Raw genomic sequence first — 14,244 nt, forward strand, 5'->3', positions numbered from 1 at the left:
CAACACAGCAGCAACACAAAGTAGCTCTACTGTGAATTGGATTTGGACATTTTTGATTTGTCTCAGTAGTTTCAATAAAGGGAAATAATCCATGTGCATTACAAATGGCTGCCTTAATTTAGCTACAGGCTTTTCACTTTCCTGGGCTATATTACAATGATTTGGGATCTAGTCAATTTATATTGTTAAACTGCACTCTATATGATACGATAGGGCTGGATCCCCAGCACCACAAGAGAGGGCAACTTCCCAGGCAACTTCAAAGAGCTGTCTTACTGTCAAATCATTGAGTGTTTGAGGGCTCTCTCGCAGACATTTTGAGCCCTTTTTGAACCCTTTCCGTGAATCCAAATGTCTGCAGACTTTGCCCAAGGGAATTATCCACAATTCATAGCAATGTGACGCTAAACACAGGGCTACCAGTGGGAGCATGGAGACATTTAAAAAAGAGCCTGGCAAATAACATTTACATGGAAATATTAATGATTAAAGATGGAACATAAAACACATGAAATCAGAGGAATGGAAGCAGAGATTATATTACACAGATTTATTTATCATATATTACATTTTGTCTTTGAAGCTGTTTTGACAAAAACAAGCAAATAGATCATTTGACAATTACCTCTCATCTTGTGAGGAAAGAGCCTGGAAGTCGTTCAAATCAGGGAGTAAAAAGTATAAAATAAATACCCACAATTGTACATATATTTGTTGCAGCAAAGTGCTGTCCCCTTCTTAATTACACCATTTCAAGCCCTCACAGTCTCTCACACTCAACCATTTACCAGGTGATGTCAGTAAGTCCCTGAGGGTTCAGGGTTTAAGGCCTTAGGAGGGACAATGGGACTGGGTTAATGTTTAAGGCCTTAAGAGGGACATTGGGACCGGGTCAATGTTTAACGGTGCTGGTTCCCTCCACGGCGCTAGGTGGCGCAATGTCCGCTGAAGGTTGTCCCACAAAAAGCGTTCACACTTCCGTTTCCGAGAGGCAGGGAGCCGCAACATCAACAGCGACAAACAGTTTTAGTTAATATCAGAAAACTCGTAACATTAACAGCGGTAAGACTTGGTTTAGGTGTTGTTGATACTCAACATATTACAAAATACATGCATTATTCTATTGGGTCAGAATACAGTTCCCCTGAGCACCAAAAGCTTTTAAAGCTACGTTAGCAAACAGCTAACGTAGCTTAACGTTGCATTGACTGATTCAATCAGTTTCTTCGAGTTTCATAATGTGATACATTGTTTTTGTGTGTATTTTTTTCGACTGCTCATTAAGATGAATACGGTTTCAGAGTAAACATTAAGATAGTTATCTTTGAGCACCTTAATTTGAACTAGCTAACGTTACATGTTCAACATAACGTAACGTTACATGTGTCGTTCATCCAGCTGAACCACTTGCATCTCAACAGTCCTCCACATCTTTAACTTATACTTTCTGCTTTATTTCAGGAGTCTGAGGATGTCGGGACAGAAGCGTCCTGCTGACCCAAGCGGCCCCTCGTCCTCCGGTGCGCCCCCAGAGAAGCGCAGGGAGAGGGAAGGAGAGGATGGAGCTCCCGGTGTCAGCGCAGCTGCCGGAGGAAGCACTGCGGTGGAGACGGTCATCAAACTGGGAGGAGTGTCCAACTCCGTGAGGCCCCCTTTATTATCCACTACAGTTAATATATGTTAACCTCAGAAGTGTAAAGTCTGTCTGTTTGGCTCCTTTGTGTACTCATATTTGAATTCATTATGTTTTAGGAAGAACAAGACATCAAAGCTCTCCAGGCTAAAAACCGAAAGTTGGGAGAATCTCTTGATCAAAGACAGGTACATCAAATTCTCCAATTTTTAAACACACGCACACAGGAAGCTGCAGTTCGGCACTGTCTTGTCTTGGAGAGAGGTTCATCTCTTGGCTTTTTGGTTTGCAGGTGATTGAGGATGAACTGCGAGAGCGAATTGAGAGACTCGAGACCCGCCAGGCCACTGATGATGCCAGTCTGCTGATCCTCAACAGATACTGGAACCAGGTGAACAAGTTCACAGAAGGAAGCAAACTAATTACGTGTTCAACATGAAACAGTCACCTCTCCTATAAAGATCCAAGAGTCTAAATGTGATGCCCTTCTCTCTCCTTCAGTTTGATGAAAACGTTCAGCTGACCATCAGGCGTTATGACCAAGCAAGCAGCGAACCTGAGAAATCTCTGGCAGGTGAGGGACGGAGCCTTAAGCCGGAAACTCCAGAACCTGATGGCGACTCCAACCAGGAGCGGGCCAAGGACAGAAGTAAAGACAAGAGCTAACTCAGGATCATGACTTTGAAAGCAAATAGCCTGTAGATGTTTGATTTAACATACCAGACACCTAAACCCTCTTTCCTGCTGTTGTCCCCTCAGACCACCAGGGAGAGACAACCAACTCTTTCCTGGCAACGCTGGCGAGCAGCAGCAGTGAGGAGATGGAGGCTGAGCTTCAGGAGAGAGTGGAGTCCAGCCAGAAGCAGGCCCGGCACGTGGTGGAGATCTACGAATGTCTGAAGAGCACTGTGGACCAGCTGAAGGCAGAGCTGGACTCTGGTGCTGGTGAGATAAAAGCGGGAAGGTTTTAGCGGAGGAAGACGTAGTATGGCCGAGTCAGTTTGTGTTTACACCCATAATATGTGATATTGTTACTTTTCTTTCCAGAGGGAAGTCTATGGCAGGCAGCTTCCAAACTGAATTCTCTCCTGTCCAGCGAAAACAAGCGGCTGCAACAGCTGACTGAGGACCTTAAGCAGAAACACAGTCACATGACGAGCGAGGTACAAATCCTACACCCTTCCCCATTCAATGTTGTTGTATGTTCCCCCCTCAGGTTGAGCCAACCTTAAAAGTCACAAAAATGTGGGTAAATCTTGGAAATGGCTAGTAACAGCTGCTTTGTTGAAGAGTAATATCTTAGGAAGGATTGTGTTTCTGTTAGCCCTTGTGTGTGTGTGTGTGTGTGTGTGTGTGTGTGTGTGTGTGTGTGTGTGTGTGTGTGTGTGTGGGGGTGTAAAGTCTGTGTTCCTGTCTTGTCCAGTCCCGGCCTCTGGGTCGCGCTGCTAACAAAGCAGACCAGCGAGTCAGCGAGCTGCAGGTTCTGATCGAGGAGCTCCAGTGGGACATGGAGAAGATCCGCCGCAGAGAGAACAGACTGAATGCACACCTGATCGAGATTCTGGAGAGGGTGAGGATGCTCTCCGTGACAGTGTTGTGCATATGTTTATATTATATTGAGCCATGTTATAACACTCCCTGTAATGCATCCCAGGTGAACAGCAAAGGGTATAAGGTGTGTGGGGAGGCCAGCAGCGTTTGTGGGACCATCACTATTAACAAGAGAAAGGTATGAATTGTATTTGATGATTAAGACAAAGGTGTGATTTTGTAGCTTTTCTTTCAATGCCTTATTTTCCATACTTTTTGACATCCCTCCCTCTTCTCTTTCTCCTGTCAAGTTTGAAGAAATGAACAGTGATATGGAGGAAAACACGGAGCTGGCAGACAACCGCTTCGTTGAGCTGCAGAAGCTCCAGCAGGACCTTCAGAGTGTGCACCAGGAGAACAACAACATGAAGGTGGACTTGTGTTTCTCACACACACACACACACCATTCTTTTGACTCATTAATGGGTCGCGTTATTCTTACACCTAGAACTAAAATCCGTTGCTTTGGAGAGTACAAAAAGAGGGACATTCAGCCAAAATGATTCTTGGAAAAAATAGTGGCTCCGTGTAAATGTTTACCTAGAAATCTCCCTGCTGAACCTTACAAAAGCAAGTCAGCCAGTACTTTATTGTATTAAATATTTAGTATTTCTTTGGCTTCTGTCTCTTTCTCTCAGGCGGAGCTGCTGAGTCGAGCAGCAGGCGTGGTAAAAGAGACTTCTGAGTATCGCTGCCTGCAGTCCCAATTTTCCGTGCTCTACAACGAGTCTCTGATTCTCAAGGCTCAGTTAGATGAGACGCGCGCTCGTCTCAACACTACTAGGACAGCAAGGCTTCGACAGCTGGAGCACATGGAGGTAAGTGTGTGTTTTGTGTGTCAGTGTCTTTCTATGTGACTTGTCGTCCTTTTCTTACTCTCATCCCCTCTGTGTGCAGAATGATGAGGTGGCTCTGCAGAGGAAGGTTCGTACAGAAGTCTTTCAGCTGGAGGACACACTGGCTCAGGTCAGGAAGGAGTACGAGATGTTGCGCATCGAATTTGAACAAACTCTTGCTGCCAACGAGCAAGCAGGTAACTAACAGAATTGGGGTTGCATGGTAAACAAGGTGCATGATTGGTGCTGAACATGCTTTATAACTTAGATTCACATCAGCACCTCACTGACTAACTAACTAGGTTCACATTCCTAATCCTACCTTCATCTCTGCCTGCCTTTTTCCGCTCAGGTCCTATCAACAGGGAGATGCGTCACCTGATCAGCACGCTACAAACCCACAATCAGCAGATGAAGGGAGAAGTGGTGAAATTCAAGATCAGACTGAGAGAGACACAAACTGAGCTCAACCAGGTAGGTCACTAACAGAAACTCACCAGCTTAGGACATTGAATAGTTTAGGTCATTTCCACAGTAACACATCTGATTGGTATCGTATTGTAAAGTACAACCACACATAAACACATTCATCTGTTGCCTCTTTAGGTCCGCGCCTCAAAGGGAAACGCCATCCTCCAGTCCCAGTCGAGCACAGAGATGGACGTGAAGGATGAAACAACCTCTCCTTCTACCCCAGCCATCTCTGGAGAACCTGTGGTCAAGACAGAGACCGACAACGGCTCCTCCACACCCAGCAGCACTGGTAACACCTAGATGACCGACCATTCTTTTCACTGATTTCCCAGTGTTCTTATGATACTTATTAAGACATATTAGGATTGTTCTGATTGACAATTGCTCTTTCACTGTTTGTTTGTTTTCTTTAGGAGCCTCTGTGAAAACGGAGCCTGGAGTTGAACCTGAAGCAACAGTAAAAGAGGAGGAGAAAGAGGAGAAGAAAGAGAAGGAGGAAAAGAAAGAAAAGGACATTATAAAGAAAGAGGAGAAAGAGAAGGAGAGAGAGAGGCCGACTCGCGGCGGTGGGAGCAGCAGTGTGATAAAGGAAGAGAAGGACAAACCAGGGAGTAGCAGCCAGCCTGAGGAGTCAGCCGGGGAGCGCCTGTCTGTGGTCGGAGGCTCAAAGAGGAAGGAGATGGAGCAGCTGAAGATCGTCCGAGCTGAACTCAAGTAGGCTGCACGTGTGGAAGCTGGTTTTTATTTTAGATAAACCAATGGCAGAGGCTCATAGGGAATAGTACACTCTTGACACAGTATGTGGCAGGTAAACAATACATGTTAGCTCTGAGAAATGGGTGAAAAACACAATTATTTCCTCCCTCATCTTCATTTCAAAAACAGCGTGCATTATTATTGATTTATGGCTTTGGATGAAAGTGATAGTTTTGTTAAAGACTCTTCATCCACTGTGCAGGAAAGCACAGGAGTCCCAGAGGGAGATGAAGTTACTGCTGGACATGTACCGCTCAGCACCAAAGGAGCAGAGAGACAAAGTCCAGCTCATGGCTGCAGAGAAGAAGTCCAAGTCCGAGGTGATCAACACTGCACACTGTAGGAGTTGTTCAAATTGTTGTATTGTGTGTGGCATTCCCATAATATGAATGCTGATTCCAGGGAGAGGAGCTGCGGCAGAGGCTCAGGGAGCTGGAGGAGAGGGAGAGGAGGGAGGGCAAGAAAATGGCAGACGAAGAGGCTCTGAGGAAGATCCGCTCTGTGGAGGAGCAGATTGATATCCTCAACAAGAAGCTCTCTATAGCAAAACAGGTGTGTGGGCTGGTCATTGTATAACTATGCACAAACAAAACCCTCCTTTTAATCTCTAACACTCACATCGCCTCCACTGCTCTCTCTGTAGGAGGAGGACGCGCTGCTGAGTGAGATGGACGTGACGGGCCAGGCGTTCGAGGACATGCAGGAACAAAACATTCGCCTGATGCAGCAGCTCAGAGAAAAAGACGACGCCAACTTCAAGCTGATGAGCGAGCGGATCAAGTCCAACCAGATCCACAAGCTGCTGAAAGAGGAGAAGGAGGAGCTGGCCGACCAACTGCTCACTTTAAAAACTCAGGTGAGCCACCAGGCAACACTGTAAGGGATGATTTGCAGGTTTGAACACGCGGGTGTTACGATACAGTTAAATGTCAGTGATTCCCACCGGCAGTTACTTTAATTGAAGGTTCTAGGGATTACATTGAACCTAAAACAGAACCATTTTCTCTCTTCAAATAAAATGGCTTGCCAATAAATAGAAGTTGAAATAAAGTCTACACAGTGCATATTTTGCTCTTCACTATTACTTTTTTGTATGTCTGCTTCTACTGTTTTTCTTAATTTCTGGTTTGTCTTTTTCTGAAAAAATCTCTTTTGTCTTCTGTCTCTGATTTTTAAATCTTCATTCACTGTGATGATTTTTTTTTGTCAGGTTGATGCCCAGCTGCAGGTGGTGAGGAAGCTTGAGGAAAAGGAACGTCTTCTGCAGGGCACCATCAGCACTGCTGAGAGAGAGCTGGCACTTCGAACACAAGCTTTGGACATGAATAAACGCAAGGTAACAAATCGTTCAGTAACGAGGAGCCACAGCTGCAGGGTTAAATGATGAGGAATGGAATTAAACTGTAATGACATTTAGATATGCACAGTTGTTCCGAAACACACGTTTGGAGACTATACACAAGGGGTGGTACAGTATGAGAAGAAAATGTATTGCCATTAAGGTTAAAATGACAACATCTGTCTCGTCGTCCTCCAGGCTCAGGAGTCTGCGTTGCTGTCGGAGGAGGTGCGAACTCAGCTGGAGCAGGTTCAGCAGAGACTCAACCTGGTCAGAGAGGAAGTCATAGAGAACAGCATCTCCAGGGAGAAGGAGTCCTTTAACGCTCGACGAGCACAGGTATCAATACACACAAATACACACGGACGCACAAATCCACTCAAGCCATACAATGTCAACAAGTGTATGGACTTAAAAGACAAGGCATTGTCCCAACACACAATTACATTTGTTTAAAACATATTCAACAGACTCTTTACTTACAGCTGTTAACTCTGACTGTGTTTCAGGAGGACATCTCCAAACTAAGGGGAAAGATCGAGAAGGCCAAGAAACCAGCTGAGAAAATCAGCAATGGAGATGATATCCTAAATGAAGAAATCAATGACTATAAGGTAGGTTTCTGTGATACGAAGAATATATATTTTTTAAATCCTGTTTTCACTTCTGCTTTAGGAAAGTCAAGTTTTTTTTTTTTGTGTGACTGTTGCATGTATAAGAGCGTGTACATTTTACACCAACGCACATTTTGTGAAACACACTAACCCGCTTTCACATTAGAAGATTCATACCACTTTCATGTCTGTATGCTAAATATTAAGATATAGCTAGCAGCTTGTTAGCTTAGCTTAGCACAACGACTGGAAACCGGGCAAACACCTAGCCGGCTTTGTCCAAAGGTAATAAAATCCACCAGCACTTCTAACGTTCATTAGTTAACATGTCGTAAGACCTTTTCTTGGCTCTGAGCAGTTGCAGGGAAACACACACAGATTTCAGTCCACCCCCAGTAAAGCTTTCTTGTCTTTGTTCTTCATATTTACCCTAAAGACATAAGAGTGGTATCAATCTTCTCATCTCACTCTCTGCAAGAAAACAAATAAGTGGGGCTCTCAGGGCTCTGTTTCTCTTGTAAGTAGGCATCTTAACTGAATGAACCAGAGTAATCTGTATCACTGTGGATTCCAGCAAATGAGACCAACTGCCAGTGTGATTACACTGTTTTGACAGGAACACACAAGGACACTTAAAATTCAGACCAACTGTGCAAAGACTCAACATCACACTTTAGAAATAAGTAACTTTTGCAAATAGTAGTTTGTGTAGTCGATGTCCATTTAGATTTCTGCAGTTCAAAATGGATCGTGCTCAGATTTTTTCCAGATTTGGTCGTAAAAGGGGAAGTGGTTTGACGTCATGATGAGTGCTCCAAATGCTCTGATGTACACTGCCATACCACAAGATTTGTGGGTCAACTGTTCTCTGTACTCTGCATGGTCTTAAGAATCCCTCAAGGCCACATTCAGAGCTATAATCAGCCTTCATATCATGTGATGTGTTCCTGAAATCAGTTGAGCTGGAAGATATTTGTCTCCACTCATTCAAAACCACTCGGCTCAGAACAAGAATGGCTTTTCAGTTTATTGTTCAAACCCCCCTCTCTCTCTCTCTCCCTTCCCCAGGCACGCTTAACGTGTCCGTGCTGCAACTCTCGGGTGAAGGATGCGGTACTGACAAAGTGCTTCCACGTCTTCTGCTTCGAGTGCGTTAAGACGCGCTACGACACACGCCAGAGGAAGTGCCCCAAGTGCAACGCCGCCTTCGGAGCAAATGATTTCCACCGCATATACATCGGCTGAAGCCTCGTTTCCCTCGTGGATACTCGCAAGGAAAATGCTCAACAAGAAAAGCAGTCGTACAAAAAGGTGCCTGGGAGTGAGACTCGCCACTGCGCTCACATATCTGCTCTGAACATGTACCTCCTCTTCTGCTCCTGTGTGTACAGGACACCATCAGTGTGATATCTCCAGATCATTCCAGCTTCGCAGTGACGCTCTGAACTGAACGCTTTTATATTTTATTTTTGTTAACACTGACTGAGTTCAGCTTCTCCCATCCAGTATCCACTACTTGACTGTATGTTTTCAGATACTGGTGTGTGTGTGTGTGTGTGTGTGTGTGTGTGTGTGTGTGTGTGTGTGTGTGTGTGTGTGTGTGTGTGTGTGTGTGTGTGTGTGTGTGTGTGTGTGTCAGAATACAAAGAAAGATATGAGTACAGGGAGAAACCCGAGCGCAGCGGATGTTTGAATAATGTTGGTGTGTGTACATACTGTGTAGTGATTGTTTAATTTTTTTTTTTTTATATATATCTGAAAACTTCTTGCCCCAAAATGTACTGAATCTCTCAAATCTGACTTGATGCTGTCTGATTGCTGTTCTGTTAGTTATTAAAGTGACATCTGAACTGTCCGGCTTCTGCTTCCATCTCACTTGTTATTCAGTCACTAATTCTTATGAAACCCTTCGAGTAATCGGAACATTTGACCTGTGAGTGGTGAACCACAATTCCCAGTGTGCAAATCTCTGATCATCCGTGTGCAGAGAGCCTTCCTCCACCACCCCTCCTCTTCCTTCTCCCTGAACATCAGACGTGTTTGCATAGTCTGCTGGAAACTCGTCAGAAACGCTGCTGTAAGGAAAGGGAGCGCCGTGCGGGGACACGGTTGTTTTTTTTAAGGCTGTGCAACATAATCCATCGAGAGATTTGATACAAGCTCGGAGACAAAGGAACACCAAACTTGAATGTAGTGGAGCTCGGAGCCGAAATAAGAAGCTTTAGGAGACTCGTGGTCACCAACGTCACAGCGTTTCTACTGTTTTCTTTCATGTGCAAAGCTGCAACAGAAAACTTCCGGATATATTTTTTTTAATTACTTTCTGCTGCATCTCGACGGACTGTTGAGTATCTCGATCGCTGCTGGATCTTAAGCCTTTAACGGTTCCTTACCAAATATAGCCGCTGTTAATGCCGGAGTGTCCTTGACTGAGCTGAGCGGTCCTAAATTGGATATTTCCAGCGCTGCCAAAGTTTATAATTAAATTCTCCGATTATTTTTGAATCACTACGCAACACATTTTGTCTAATTTGCTAATTGCACACTTGAATCAGTCGGTGTGTTCATTTGTAAGCTGGCGCGGTTCTTAACATTTCCCTGCCTGTTGTGAACTGCAGCGTGCTGGTTTGAAAAGAACCCGTTCTGTAGCCGATGACTGCTCTCTACAGAAGCCATTTTTAAGTCTTTGATTTACAGTCACTGAACACGAGCTCTGCTCTGAGCTGCGGCTTTAACCTGTGCACATACATCTTTAGCACATATCTTTTATCCCCCTATTGTTCTCAAAATCCACAACAATGACTTTTTGTGCGTCTGGGTCTGGGCGCGGTGGGTGTGCCACGGCTCGGTTTTTCCTCACCAGCTATGTGGCGGTGCTGGTGTTGGGCTGGGCTGGAGCTGAGCAGGCCAAGCCGACCGGGGAGAGCCCACCGACGGTCACTCTCGGTACTCTGATCACCGGAACCTGCCAGGAGCTCCAGCGGTACGTGGAGTCAGTGGTGGGAAGCGGTGTGATCCGGTCAGCTGCTGAGGTAACGTTACAGAGAGGAGACGCACCGCTGCTTGATGGCAACAATGTCTCATTCCGCCAGGAAGTGGCTTTACACTCTCCTCTTTTTCTCAATTTTTTAACATCCATGTTTCCTGGATGTCTAACTGTTTGCTCTGTCACTGTTCTTGATCTATAACTGTACACTAATTTTCAACTCCAACCCTGTCATCTCTCTCCATCCAACCCCTCACCCCTCGCACACATTCCTCTCCCCATGCCCCTCAACTTGTTAATCTCTCCACTGATCCCCTCATCTTCTCTGCCCTCGTTTCACGTCTTCTTATATCTCTCCCCCCCCCCCCCCCCCCCCATGCATACACTTTTCTGCCTCCCCGCTTCCACCCGGCTGTGGTTTCCTTTTCCCCAGCGTGCAGTGTTGTTTCTTGAGTCAGTGCTTGGTCAGGAGAACGTCTCTAAAGTGGCCATGGTAAGAAACCTTCCTGGGTGTCTCCATCTCGCCTGCCCAGACATGGTCCCTTAAAACAGAGTCCTCTCTTGTGGCTCTGTTTGGTCCATGTCACCTTAAAGTTAGTGCAGAGAGTAGGCGCATGACTGTAGTGACGCTGTGGCTTCATCTGTGTTTCTATTCAGTGGTAATTGCATGAAAGGCCACAATATAGTCCTTCTTGTGAGCTTTGTAGTGGTAAACAGTAGGCTGAAGTGGTTCAACGTGGCTCAGGTGGTAGCTCTGAACTCAAAATATAGGGTGTGTACATGATCCTTTTGATGAGAAATATAGCCTTATTGTTAATTTGTATGTTAATTTGGTTTTACATGATTCTGTTTCCAGTGAGAAAACCCAGTTTAAAAGGGGAAAAAATAATGTAATAGTGATAAAATGTAATCCTCAGGGTAAAGGTTAGTCAAGAGATCCGCACACCGTACTGATATTTCCCAATAATGTAACAGAGCAACATTCCTTTTCAACAGGGCGTTTGACGGGCATTGCCTGATAACGTTGCTTTGTTAAATTTACTGGGAGCTGCCAGGACATTGTACTGATCTTTTGTCTAACTTTTGCCTCCAGTTAGTTGTTTTTTTTATCCACCTGTAAAAGTCTTTTGGATGTTTCTGCACTGTCTTCCAACGTTAATCAAATTAGAAGCATTAATATGACACTACATCAAGTAAAATAAAACTATAGTGTTGTTTCGAACTTTGTTTGGAATAATAGCTGAAAATAATGTAAATGTCATTTCATGGTCCTTTTATGGGCTGCTTGACACCTTCTAAAAAACGTCTGTAGCTACACCAGCCTGCCTTTAGCACTGAAGGTGGGCTTTGATCAAGCCTCACTAAAACATTTAAGTATGGAATCAGTTGGGAAGTTGAGCCTTATATTACCAAACAGAGCAGTTTTCAATTTAACGTGCTGAAATGGAGTGACAGATGCTCGACGCGTGCTCTGACATACTGGACAGTTCTCACGTATGTGCCAGTGTGCAGTGCAACAGGTGCAGATAATATACTTGTCCAACTTACTGGGCTACCCTTGACCTTGCCTGATGAGGCTACACTGTGTATGTTTGTGTGTGCTGTGTGATTTTTGGGGGGTTGTGAGCAGCAAAGACTGTACAGGAATAGAGAGCGGGTGTCCAGCTGTCACTCGCATGCACAGCTGTTTGTCCAAGTCAACAATACAGTACTTCTTCTATCTTAAGGTGCAGCTAAGCAGCAGTACAATCTAAATGAGTTCTCTATTAATGTAATCTTCAGGTTTTTACAAACGGCTGCAGTTAATATCACTCCTGTTGGTGTAAATATACCAGAATAATGAATTACAGTCTGCCTGTGCATTGGAGTCATGAGAATAAATCTAGGTAGGCTGTGTTTCTGTAAACCGATCTGTCTTCTCTGTATGATTGTTATGATTACAATGCTGCCTTTCTTCATATTTATCTTGTGTGATAACAAAGTCTCCACCCTCCCTCCACACCACCACAGTTTTTTGAGATGGTGATCCGATTCCTTGCTGAAGGAGCTGCCAGCGGCCTGAACGTCATCGCGGTTTACGTCACGGAGATCCTCCGGGTCACAGGATTCGATGGTGGGTGTCAGGATGGCCCGAATTTATGTGTGCGACTGAGCTGCAGAGTGTGTGCTTAGGCTTTGCTGCTCGCTACACTTTTCCCCTCCTGTATGTGGAGCTTTCTGCAAATTGTTTACAAGAGTAAGAGAGGATCAGTGACAATGAAAGTCTGAAGTGAAAATATGCAGACTTGCCACTCCCTCAGGCAGTTTGTCAGCCACTCCTTTTACAGTGTGAATGTTACTTCCTGAGTAACAGACAGGTATCTTCAAGCCTTATTCTTCCAATGACATTATGCCTAAACTGGATTTCCTCCCTCCATAGTTGGACTGACGTCGCCCCTCTTCACTCCAGAGGGCGTAGCCGCCATTGCCCAGTGGGGTCTGGTGGCCCTGATTGGCTACTGGGTGCTGACCATCGCTCTCCGTTTGCTGATCGGCGTGGTCAGGCGGGTGTTCTGGGTGGTGAAGACTGTCTTGGCGCTCTGGCTTTTTGGACTGATCGTGACTGACAAGCATGCCACTGCAGACACCACGGCGGTTCGGCTGGGCGGCCTGGTGCTGGCATGCGTCCTGTTGACTCTGCTCACTTCTTGCTCTGAAAAGACTTGTGCAGTGGAGCACCGGCTGAGCACCCTGGAAGGCCGTGTGAAGGCAGTAGAGAAGAGGAAAGGGGAATAGTGGCCGGATAGGGTGGAGGGAAAGGAGTTACAGATGGACAACGGTGATGGTAATATCGGTTATGAAAACAGTAACATTGATGGTTTCTGTATGCGTGTGTCAAACTATATGGGAAATAAAGTAACCTCTGGGATTTTTAATCAGAACTGTCCGTTGTTTTACCTAAAAGAAAATGCCTAAATTATGAAACCTCATGGAACATTTTTACTATAATAACTGTAATCAAAGACACAAAGGTAGTAAAAGGCTGCAACAGCATGACCAGTGTGCACAGATGATTGAATAATACCACAAGTCCGATCGTAAACTGTATATGTTCTGTATTGTCCTTTCCACAGTCATATAATCACAGCAAAATTTCACATAGTTTAATTTAAACAATGCCAGCATGCCAACATTCTCACAATGACAAAGTTAACATGCTGATTTTCATCCGGGAATGTTTACCATGTTGTTCACTATCTTAGTTTAGCGGGCCAGAATTCTGCGTTCACTAATTGGCACTAAAAGTACAGGGGGGGGGGTCATTAGGATTGATTCTCTGGGGACCATTTATATGTACCAAATCATGGAAATCCATCCAATAGTTGAGTTTAGCTTTGTCAGGGAAACTGGAACAATCCGGTATCTAGCAGTCATCTACTCCTGTTTTAACTCGCCACATTCAACCCAGGCTGACCTGTGGCCTGTTTACAGCCTGTTAAGTCCCCATGTGCCTGGTTGGTTCCCTGCTGCTCATTTAACTTGAAGCCTTCTTGATCCTCCGAGTTCACATCAATGGTTGTCGCCCCCACTGCCACTCCAGCTGAGTGGAACAACCTCAGTGCCAGAATAATCATGCCTGCTCGCTCACTCTGCAGCAGTAAAACTTTCCTCCCACTCTTTGCTGTGGTGGAGTGCCAAGTCGGCCAGATATGAATCCACAGTGAAACTAACTCACAGTTTCACCACCTCGCTGCATCAACACAAAAACATAGAGCTGATTCTAGACTGAAATGCATTTACAAAATGATTATTTGATCTTATTGTAAAAGTAAAATATCAAATATTGAGAAGAACACAGTTTGTGTAACTGGAGCCTTTTACTTTAAAGCTGTAATGATGAGTATCTTTACAATTACAATGGATCAAATAACTGTTTAATGTGGTCTCTATACGAAAGTGGTAACTATATGGAAGCTCCGTATAGTTGACACTTAAAAACAGTAGGAAACAGAATTCAGCTGCTAAATAATCTGATA

General features: G+C 44.8%; 2 protein-coding genes across 3 annotated transcripts; both read left to right on the plus strand.

Annotated features, from left to right (window-relative positions):
- Nucleotides 1-980: 980 nt before the first annotated feature.
- Nucleotides 981-9,097, plus strand: rnf20 (ring finger protein 20, E3 ubiquitin protein ligase). Its single transcript, XM_068714673.1, has 22 exons — nucleotides 981-1,062; nucleotides 1,462-1,642; nucleotides 1,753-1,821; nucleotides 1,926-2,024; nucleotides 2,135-2,282; nucleotides 2,393-2,578; nucleotides 2,681-2,796; nucleotides 3,057-3,203; nucleotides 3,288-3,362; nucleotides 3,475-3,594; nucleotides 3,862-4,041; nucleotides 4,121-4,256; nucleotides 4,412-4,533; nucleotides 4,666-4,822; nucleotides 4,947-5,247; nucleotides 5,492-5,609; nucleotides 5,692-5,841; nucleotides 5,933-6,145; nucleotides 6,500-6,625; nucleotides 6,827-6,967; nucleotides 7,138-7,242; nucleotides 8,311-9,097. The coding sequence occupies exons 2-22, from the start codon at nucleotides 1,472-1,474 to the stop codon at nucleotides 8,485-8,487; spliced, it is 3,057 nt and encodes a 1,018-aa protein (XP_068570774.1). The 5' UTR covers nucleotides 981-1,062; nucleotides 1,462-1,471; the 3' UTR covers nucleotides 8,488-9,097.
- A 160-nt stretch (nucleotides 9,098-9,257) lies between these two features.
- Nucleotides 9,258-13,143, plus strand: si:dkey-74k8.3 (voltage-gated monoatomic cation channel TMEM109). 2 transcript variants are annotated; one of them, XM_068714674.1, is made up of 4 exons: nucleotides 9,258-10,274; nucleotides 10,662-10,721; nucleotides 12,239-12,341; nucleotides 12,648-13,143. In XM_068714674.1, the coding sequence occupies exons 1-4, from the start codon at nucleotides 10,041-10,043 to the stop codon at nucleotides 13,001-13,003; spliced, it is 753 nt and encodes a 250-aa protein (XP_068570775.1). In that variant the 5' UTR covers nucleotides 9,258-10,040; the 3' UTR covers nucleotides 13,004-13,143. The 2 variants fall into 2 exon arrangements, with proteins under 2 accessions (XP_068570775.1, XP_068570776.1); XM_068714675.1 differs by lacking the exon at nucleotides 10,662-10,721 and having other exon boundaries at nucleotides 9,262-10,274.
- The last annotated feature ends 1,101 nt before the right edge of the window (nucleotides 13,144-14,244 follow it).

The sequence above is a fragment of the Cebidichthys violaceus genome, unplaced genomic scaffold, assembly GCF_023349555.1.
Source record: "Cebidichthys violaceus isolate CVI_PGR_0920_01 unplaced genomic scaffold, fCebVio1.0.p SCAF_2, whole genome shotgun sequence".
NCBI classification, from domain to species: Eukaryota; Metazoa; Chordata; class Actinopteri; order Perciformes; family Stichaeidae; genus Cebidichthys; species Cebidichthys violaceus.